Raw genomic sequence first — 8,642 nt, 5'->3', positions numbered from 1 at the left:
TGCATATTTATGCTCTGGAAGGGTCAAGGTGTATATGCATTTAAAATCGTTTATGTGTTAGGCTAACACATTTTTTAGTGTAACTGAGGATTTATGTGTATTTGTTGTTTTTTCTTGTTTAATTTCAGATTGAACCTTTTTCTATTCCGATATGGAGAGTGATTGAGCCTGCAAAGTTTGAGGCGTCAATAAAAGCATGAGATTGGTTACTATAATTTGGATCACTGCGTCAATCTTTCAGCAGAATTTATTGTGACTGTTAATACGCTACAACATAGTTCAATAACAATGCTTGAAGACAGCGTCAACACGAGCACCCCCGTCGCTGAAGAAGACGTCCGGGCTGAGGACTCGGTTAGCCAGAGTAACGGCAAGGCCAGTTCAAGCAACAGCTCGAGGACAATCAGAATCAAAGCGATGGCAAGAAAGGCAGCTCTCGAGGCTGAGGCAGCAGCCTTGGGGGAGCAACATAAGCTAGAACTAGATGAGATGAGGCTTAAACAAAGAAAGGCAGAACTAGTGCTGAGAACAAAGCTACGGATAGCAGAAGCAGAAGAGCAGGTGTATGAGCAGATGTCAGACTTACTCGACAAGTCGACAATTGAAAGATCTCCTGGACCGTGCCTTCCTGAAGATAGCAGAAGGTCTCAAGGTAAGATTGAACAAGCAACGCCAGAGGACACTGCACCGGAGCAGCTAGAGGACACTGTAACATACCCACCACAGGGTTCTACAGAGTCAGTGATGGTAGAGTTGTTGCACAGTACGAAGGAACAACATAGAAGCTTGATGGAAACACTGCAACTGCCAAAGGCAGAACTAAGCTACTATGCTGGTGAACCTCTCGGGTTTTGGGAATTTTGGAGAGCCTTTGAATCCAATGTTGACTCGGCGGGTGTCAGCCCAGCTGCCAAGCTTACCAGGCTTCTGCATTTTTGTACTGGAGAGGCCAGACGAGTCATCAAGGCCTGTTCAGTTATGGATCCAGCGGCAGGATACACCAGGGCGAAGCAACTCCTCAAGGAACGCTTTGGTAATAGTAACAGAGTGGCAGAAGCTTGGATTTCTAAGGTCACCAGAGGTCCTCCCATACCTGCTAATGAGCCTCGCCAGCTACGAGATATGGCTGATGAACTGAAGACATGCTATGAGACCCTGGTTGCCATGGATTACGCCAGAGAGCTGCAGCCTCAACGAGTCCTGCTGGACATTGTGGAACGTCTTCCACAATTCATACGGCACAGGTGGCTGAGAGTTGCAAGGGACAATCAGAGGAGGGGTCATCCTCCAGACATCAGGAACCTCGTTGACTTTGTTGAGGACATTGCAGAGGAACAGAATGATCCCGTCTTTGGACCAGCAGCATGGAGGAGCAAGACTCCGCCACAAAAGAAAATGACTGGGAATTATTCAACAGGGGTGAAGACAGAGAACTTAAACCAGAAGTGCTATCCCTGCAAGAACAGCGATCACAAGCTTTTTGCATGTCATAGTTTTAAGGACATGACCCCTGAATGCAGATTTGACTTTGCCAAGAAGGAAAGACTGTGCTTTAATTGCTTGAATAAGGGGCATATGACCAGAGACTGTAAACTCCAGAGGACTTGTTCAGTTGATGGTTGCAAGATGAAACACACCAAATTTCTGCATGTTCAACACCGGCAGCCGCGAAGAGAGAAGGAAGATGATTTACAGTCCTATCCTGATTCAAGTACACAGACGAGTGGGGAAGCAGTTTCTACGCAGAGCCATGTCACAGGGGCCGGGCAATTGAAGATTGCCATTCCAGTCATTCCGGTTACAGTGTACAATCCTGGAAGCAATTCTGCTGTGGATACATTTGCTATGTTAGATCCAGGATCCAGTAGTTCCTTCTGCACAGAGGAACTTGCCCGTAGACTGAATGTTGCTGGAAGGAAGCAGACGTTATCCTTGCCTACGTTGGAGTGTGCCAACAGTCAGTTACAGTGCAATGAGGTTAGTCTTAGAGTTCAAGGCAAGATGAAGACCGAGATGATTGACCTCCCTCGAGCTTACACCAAGGAATCGATTAACATCAATCCCGATGTCATCAGGAAAGAAGACATATCCAGATGGCCGCATCTGATAGACTTAGACATCCTAGACTCCTCTGGTTATAAGGTTCAATTGTTGATTGGTCAAGATGCTCCTGAGCACTAGTTCCGCTTGAGGTAAGACGAGGACAAGAGGGTCCTTATGCAGTGAGGACAAAGCTGGGATGGACATTGAATGGACCTGTTGGTTACAAGGTACTGGGTGTGCACACAGCTACGTCCAACTTCATCGGCAACAACATTAATCTTGATGAGCAAGTCGGCAAGTTCTGGCAGATAGAAGGAAGCAGCCTGTTGAATGACAACAAGAGCATGTCCCAGCAAGACAGAGCAGTGCTGAAGATGTGGGATGAAGAGGTCACCAAACAGGATGGACATTTCCAGCTACCAATTCCTTTCAGAGAAAGACCACCACTCTTTCCAAATAATATGTGGGTGGCAGAGCAACGCTTGCAGTCTTTGACTAAGAGGTTGGAGAAAGATGAGAAACTTTGCTCCAAATACAAACAAGGCATGGCAGATCTTCTAGAGAAAGGATATGCCGAGGTAGTGAGTGAGGGGAAGACCGATTCATCTGTGTGGTATCTGCCACACCAGCCGGTTGTAAGTCCTCAAAAGCCAGACAAAGTGCGAATTGTTTTCGATTGCGCTGCTACATTCCAAGGAAAGAGTTTGAACGACAGGGTGCTACAAGGGCCGGACCTCACAAACAGCTTGGTAGGGGTCTTGCTGAGATTTCGACAGCATCCAGTGGCTCTAATGGCAGACATCGAAGCAATGTTCAACCAAGTCAGAGTGCCACCAGAAGAGAGAGATGCTTTAAGATTTTTGTGGTGGCAAGACGAAGAGCTCCAAGAAAAGCTTGTGCTGCGGATGTGTGTCCACCTGTTCGGAGGAACATGGAGCCCTAGCTGCTGTTCATTTGCTTTACGGCAGACGGCAGAGAACATCCACGAAGATGACAAAACTGAAGCAGTCAGGACTATCCGGAGGAACTTCTATGTAGATGACTGCTTAGTATCTGTAGAGAACGAAGACGTTGCAGCAAAACTGTCATCAGACCTCATGAATCTGCTGAAGAGTGGCGGTTTTAGACTGACAAAATGGCTATCCAACAAGCCATCAGTATTGATGTCAATACCAGAGGATAAAAGGGCAAAGAAGGTAAAGGATTTGGACCTGACTCTGGATGCCTTACCTGTTGAGAGGGCTCTGGGGATGACATGGGATGTCCAGGAAGATAGCTTTGTCTACAGCTTCGTCAAGAAAGACAAACCGCCTACCAGACGAGGAGTACTGAGTGTCATATCCTCTGTGTTTGATCCTCTTGGGTATGCCAGCCCATTTGTAATTCGAGGAAAGATGATATTCCAGGAACTGACAAGACAGAAACTTGAATGGGATGACATGATTCCAGTAGCTCAGCTGGGAATGTGGAAACAGTGGCAGCAAGAACTCTCCCAGATGTCAACATTCCATGTGAAGAGATGCTTGAAACCAGTGGGCATGGAGAAAGTGGACTCGTATGAGCTCCATAACTTTGCTGACGCCTCAGAAAAGGCGTATGGCGCAGTTTCCTACCTGGTAGCAAAGGACAGTGGGCAAGCTCATAGTGCGTTGGTCATGGCAAAGTCACATCTTGCCCCATTGAAAAGAATGACAATCCCAAGACTTGAGTTGATGGCAGCGACGCTAGCAGTGAAGCATGATGCCATGCTGAGGAGAGAGTTAGAGTTCTCCATAGACAGGTCTGTCTTTTGGACGGACAGTACCATAGTCCTGGGCTACATAAAAGCAGTGGACAAGCGGTTCAAGACATTTGTAGCTAACCGGATTTCAACAATCCATGATGGCTCAACTCCGGAGCAATGGAGACATGTGAACACAAGCACTAACCCAGCAGATGACCTGACCCAAGGTTTGACAGTAGACCAGCTCGCTACTAGTCGCAGATGGGTAAAGGGACCCAGCTTTCTTACACAGCCAGAAGCATGCTGGCCAAGAGGTTCATCAGCAACGGAACCTGTGGATGAAAATGATCTAGAAGTTAAGCAGTCTGGGAAGGCGGCACACAACTTTGCAGCCCAACCAGACAGACGAAACAGGAAAGACTGAGGTGGTGGATACACCAGTGTTTGAAATAAGGCATGCCCGTACGCCCGAGGCCGACAACTTTGGCGCTGGGCCGACCAAAATTAAAAGTTCCACGCCCGACGGGCAGGCAACATTCGCCTCCAAAATAACTTACTTCGCCGCCTATTTGTGCTTTACTTTCCATGTTTAAAAACTATAATTATACACAGAGTTCTTAGGCTAGAAACTGACTTTGCTTCCACTAGCGTGATCTGTGTGATCCCGGCTTCGTATTGATTTTTGGAATAGACTGGCTACTTGAGCGTTTGCGGTTCACCAGTTTCTACTTAAGAAGTAACAGAGAACTAGTCTGCGTAGCAAGTGGCGGGAACACAGTAATTCTGACACCACCCTCCGCTGTATAATTGGCATTTAAACACAATAAGACGGATGTCTAAAGAGTTTAAGACCAGTCTAAAACCAGAGCCAGTTTATACCGGTTTTATCTGCTAAAACCAATCGAGCATGTCGATGTATAAATATCTACTGGGGTCGCAACCCACTAATAAGCGAAAGCTAGACACGAAAGCAGGTAATAAAATATACGATGAAACTAAGAGAGCACGCAAGGTTCAAGCGTCGTGGTACACTGAATTTCCATGGATGAGTGTTGTTTCCGACCAAAGTCATGAAAGTGTACACTGTGAAGTGTGTCGCACAATATACTCCCCACTAGCAAACCAGAAGAATCCGGACAAGTACAGAAAGTGGGCAACGGGGCCGTTTGTGACTGGTTCCCAGAACATAAAACATGACAGTTTGGTCAGTCACAGTCAGTCATTTGGACACACACATGCACAGGAGGTGCGTGACGCCAAAGCCTCCAAACCAGGGCAGTCACTAGCGGAGCAAGCGATCCAGTCACTTAACAAGAAAAACTTTGAGCGATTAGATAAACTCTTCCGAAATGCTCATGCACTAGCAATGAAATCAAAGCCAATCAGCGACTTTGAATGGCTGTGTCAGTTAGATGAAAAGAAAGGTGTAGACATCGGTTCAACCTATCGTTCCAGCTGTAAGACATTTCTTGTTGCGATATCTGAGGTAACGAGAAATGCAATAAAAGATGTTCTCAAGAACGCAAACCATATATCACTTATGAGCGATGGTTCCACCGACATTTCCGTTGTTGAAAACGAAATTGTTTATCTGCATATGTGTATTGCTGGTGTGACGTACTCATACTTTCTGGGGCTAATTGAATGTGAATCAGGAAATGCTACAGGCATTTACAATGCAATTATGAAGGCGTTGAACTTCGAGGGGTTGAGTAAAGAAGACATTCTTAAAAAGGTCGTAGCTTTCGTTGGTGATGGTGCCAGTGTAAATACTGGGGAATTAAATGGCGTAATCTCCATCTTTCGAAGAAATGTTTCTGAATCTATCATAATGATTAGGTGCATGTCGCATCGCGTGGAACTTGCATTCAAGGACGCCCTCAAATCATCCAATTTATTCCAAAAAGTACATGAACTGTTGGAACAGATTTTCAAGTTCTATCACAAATCTCCGAAGCAAACTTCTGGTCTGAAGGAGGCATTTGAAAGTCTGAAGCTGAGTGTTCATATGCCAACTCGCGTCGGCGGTACTCGGTGGGTAAGCCATACCCAAACAGCTCTGAGGAATATGCTCAGGTCCTACAAGGCCTTAATTCTACACTTAAGCCAGGTACATTGAAAATACAAATGCATAATTGCATATTATTTTATTCATGTAATTCCAAAATACAGTACAAAAAGCATAATAAAATGGATTGTTATTAAGTGGGTGTTTAGGATAAACCCAATCCATACCTGGTGGTAATTTCTATATAAAATATATAGTACTAATATTTACTAATAATAGTAATATACAATACAATATATAATATATAATACAGGTAAATGTATCACTCGCATACATAATACTATAGTACTACACAGGTGACGTATCACAGTATGAATATGATTGTCATAACTTTAATGGTTTTATACTATAGGTTGCCATTGTGAGAAGCCAGTCTGCAACACAGTCGAAGGCCAAGTTCCTGCTCAGCCGACTCCGCACCAAAGACGTAATGGTCTTCGCCCACTTCCTGGTTGATGTGCTGGTCATCTTGGTGCAGCTGTCGATGTGCTTACAGAAAAGAAAGTGTTGTATCCACGAAGTCCATCAAGAGTTGGAAGCTGCACTGACAAACATCAAGAAGTTGGAGACCAAGTATGCATTATTTAACAATAATAAAAATTATTAGCTGCTTTCATGCACTAATAAATAGTTAGAGAAGCTTACTTTTTCCGGTGGTGGTGTATTTTGCAGTCCTGGTTATGAACAGAGAATGATCCAAGCTGCACTCGAGGGAAATCAAGGCATGTTTGAGGGCGAAATTCTGACTGGAAATGCCAAAGATGTTGATGACCAGGTCACAAGGGTTGCCCAGCAGTTGAAGAAGAAACTGGAAAACAGGTTCACTGATGTTTCCCAGGGACTGCTCAGTGCCAGCAAGATAGCAGACCTTCATACCTGGCCACCTACTTATGATGAGGCTATTTGTATGTCAATTATTAATATTCAGATATGATATCCCATATTATTATTGTTGTCAGGAGACTCAGGACTCAGAACGATTTAAGGAACTTTATTAAAAATAATGAAATATTATATATTTTTGTTAACTGTTACACTTATTTTAATTTGCAGCCTTTGGTGATGACTTGGTGGCTTCTATCATAGATCATTATCGAGATCATCTACTCAGTCATCGTGTAGAAGTTGGGGCTGTGGAAGCCGAGTGGACAATTCTAAAGCAGGCGTTGTACGATACTGATAGTGATACTGATAGGTGTGTTTCTCAATTAGAAAAACTACTAGTTTAGCACCCACCGGTCATCATCTAACAATATTAACTATATTACTACATTATTTATTTTCTCTGAGTCTGATGCAAAAGACTTAAAGACATCACTTGTCATTTCTATTTCAGTTACAAAGTCCACACCATGTCGTGGGAAGATATAAACAATCGTTTGGGGGAAAGATGTCCCAACATCCTTCAGGTCATCGATCTGGTCCTGTCGTTACCGGCAGGGTCTTCGGAGTGTGAAAGAGGTTTTTCGCATATGAAGGTATATAGTATAGTCTACTCTAATTTCAGCAATTGGGACTTTCATTTCTAATTCTATTTATCTCTAGTGGATATACCAGACTAACTGCAACTATTATTTTATTAATTATTGTCAGGCCACAAAATCACAGTATCGCAACCGGATGAGGTCCACCACCATGACGATGCTACTGACCATCAAGATGCACTCGGCGGAAATCCAGAAATACGACCCAAGTTCAGCTATTCACCACTGGAACCAAAACCACCACAGGAGACCCAAATTCTTGGAGAAAAAGAGACATAATCCTAATCGCGATCTGGGGCAGGTATCGGCAGAGGTTGAGGATGAGGTTGAAGCAGAGGAGGAAGCCGAATCTGACTTCTCTGATATAGAGTACATCGGTCCCGGAGAAGATGCATAATCTTCTTAACACGTTCAACTTCAGTGCTAACCACGTCACCAGACGTGGCAACTTTTTTTGGGGGGGGGGAAATGTTCAACTTCTTTTTTTTGATAGATGGCAGTAGCTAAACATGCAGAAATTGAACTGGTATTGTCTATGCTGCGTTGTTATCCGGAAATAATACAAGATTCCTTATTTGCACACAGATCAAGCATTGTATTTGAATGTTTTATTAACTGAGGTGATTTATTTAAAAAAAAAAGTGTAACCTGTTTCATTTAAATAAATCTTTGTTTAAGAAAATCTTTGTTCTCAATCAATTATGTAAATCATAGTATTGAATCATACAAGATAAATACAATACATATGATACATTAGCAACTGTATATGAGCATTAGCACTAGTAATATACTTTATTTCACCTTAAACATGTTATTCAACCATTATGCAAAAAAATGCAGGGCCGGCCAATTTCTGGCAGGGCCGGCTAAATTGAAAAGTTGCCGGCCCTGTTGTCCGGCAAGGTTTTCCACGAATTCCGAACACTGCCCTCAGTGGTTCTTTTACGTCCACATTGGTTAGTATTTCTGGAGACGAGACCGCCATTTTACGTGGTCATCCGAGCCCGGGAGATTCACAGTCGTCCAATGTTGAGAGCCAGGTTTTTACACCTTGAGAAATTCACTGCCCCGACTAGGTTTGAACTCGCAGCATTCAGTGGACAGTGCATGATGCCTACCACTGGGCAAAGAGGCTCCTTGATATACGGAGTCTGTGCATGAGTTGATAATACACAGAAATCTGTGCATCACTTTGTGATCACCTAATCAGGCTAATGTCCCTAAAGTGGATTGCGCCCAGTATCAGTGCCTAGGCTAGCCGCACAATGATGGCCAGATTGGTTCAAGGATAGAGAACATGGGTCCAATAAACCAATGTATTTAC

The 8,642-nt window shown here is 43.9% G+C and overlaps 4 protein-coding genes across 6 annotated transcripts; all 4 read left to right on the top strand.

Moving 5' to 3' along the window:
• Positions 1–288: 288 nt before the first annotated feature.
• Positions 289–2,181, top strand: LOC106812201. Its single transcript, XM_014816024.1, has one exon. It carries the CDS (start codon positions 289–291, stop codon positions 2,179–2,181), a length of 1,893 nt encoding a protein of 630 aa, XP_014671510.1.
• A 206-nt stretch (positions 2,182–2,387) lies between these two features.
• LOC106812200 lies at positions 2,388–4,190 on the top strand. Its single transcript, XM_014816023.1, has one exon. It carries the CDS (start codon positions 2,388–2,390, stop codon positions 4,188–4,190), a length of 1,803 nt encoding a protein of 600 aa, XP_014671509.1.
• Positions 4,191–4,634: 444 nt separating this feature from the next.
• LOC106812205 lies at positions 4,635–7,992 on the top strand. 3 transcript variants are annotated; one of them, XM_014816029.1, is made up of 3 exons: positions 6,243–6,407; positions 6,507–6,739; positions 6,888–7,992. In XM_014816029.1, exons 1-3 carry the CDS (start codon positions 6,265–6,267, stop codon positions 7,061–7,063), a joined length of 552 nt encoding a protein of 183 aa, XP_014671515.1. In that variant the 5' UTR covers positions 6,243–6,264; the 3' UTR covers positions 7,064–7,992. The 3 variants fall into 3 exon arrangements, 1 of the variants encoding a protein (XP_014671515.1); XR_001394300.1 differs by having other exon boundaries at positions 4,635–6,407; positions 6,507–7,992; XR_001394301.1 differs by having other exon boundaries at positions 4,635–6,739.
• Positions 7,164–7,992, top strand: LOC106812206 (zinc finger protein 862-like). The gene is made up of 2 exons (XM_014816030.1): positions 7,164–7,312; positions 7,428–7,992. Exons 1-2 carry the CDS (start codon positions 7,187–7,189, stop codon positions 7,713–7,715), a joined length of 414 nt encoding a protein of 137 aa, XP_014671516.1. The 5' UTR covers positions 7,164–7,186; the 3' UTR covers positions 7,716–7,992.
• Positions 7,993–8,642: the final 650 nt, after the last annotated feature.

Source organism: Priapulus caudatus, unplaced genomic scaffold, assembly GCF_000485595.1.
Source record: "Priapulus caudatus unplaced genomic scaffold, Priapulus_caudatus-5.0.1 Scaffold619, whole genome shotgun sequence".
Lineage (NCBI taxonomy): Eukaryota > Metazoa > Priapulida > Priapulimorpha > Priapulimorphida > Priapulidae > Priapulus > Priapulus caudatus.
This window is presented reverse-complemented; position numbering and strand designations above follow the sequence as displayed.

What these genes read in the sequence shown, in the direction of transcription:
- LOC106812201 (XM_014816024.1), top strand. Translation starts at nt 289, where the DNA reads ATGCTTGAAGACAGCGTCAACACGAGCACCCCCGTCGCTGAAGAAGAC.
- LOC106812200 (XM_014816023.1), top strand. Translation starts at nt 2,388, where the DNA reads ATGTCCCAGCAAGACAGAGCAGTGCTGAAGATGTGGGATGAAGAGGTC.
- LOC106812205 (XM_014816029.1), top strand. Translation starts at nt 6,265, where the DNA reads ATGGTCTTCGCCCACTTCCTGGTTGATGTGCTGGTCATCTTGGTGCAG. An exon ending in ATCAAGAAGTTGGAGACCAA is followed by an intron (nt 6,408 to 6,506) that starts GTATGCATTATT and finishes TGTATTTTGCAG; the next exon opens with TCCTGGTTATGAACAGAGAA. An exon ending in TACTTATGATGAGGCTATTT is followed by an intron (nt 6,740 to 6,887) that starts GTATGTCAATTA and finishes TTTAATTTGCAG; the next exon opens with CCTTTGGTGATGACTTGGTG.
- LOC106812206 (XM_014816030.1), top strand. Translation starts at nt 7,187, where the DNA reads ATGTCGTGGGAAGATATAAACAATCGTTTGGGGGAAAGATGTCCCAAC. An exon ending in GAGGTTTTTCGCATATGAAG is followed by an intron (nt 7,313 to 7,427) that starts GTATATAGTATA and finishes AATTATTGTCAG; the next exon opens with GCCACAAAATCACAGTATCG.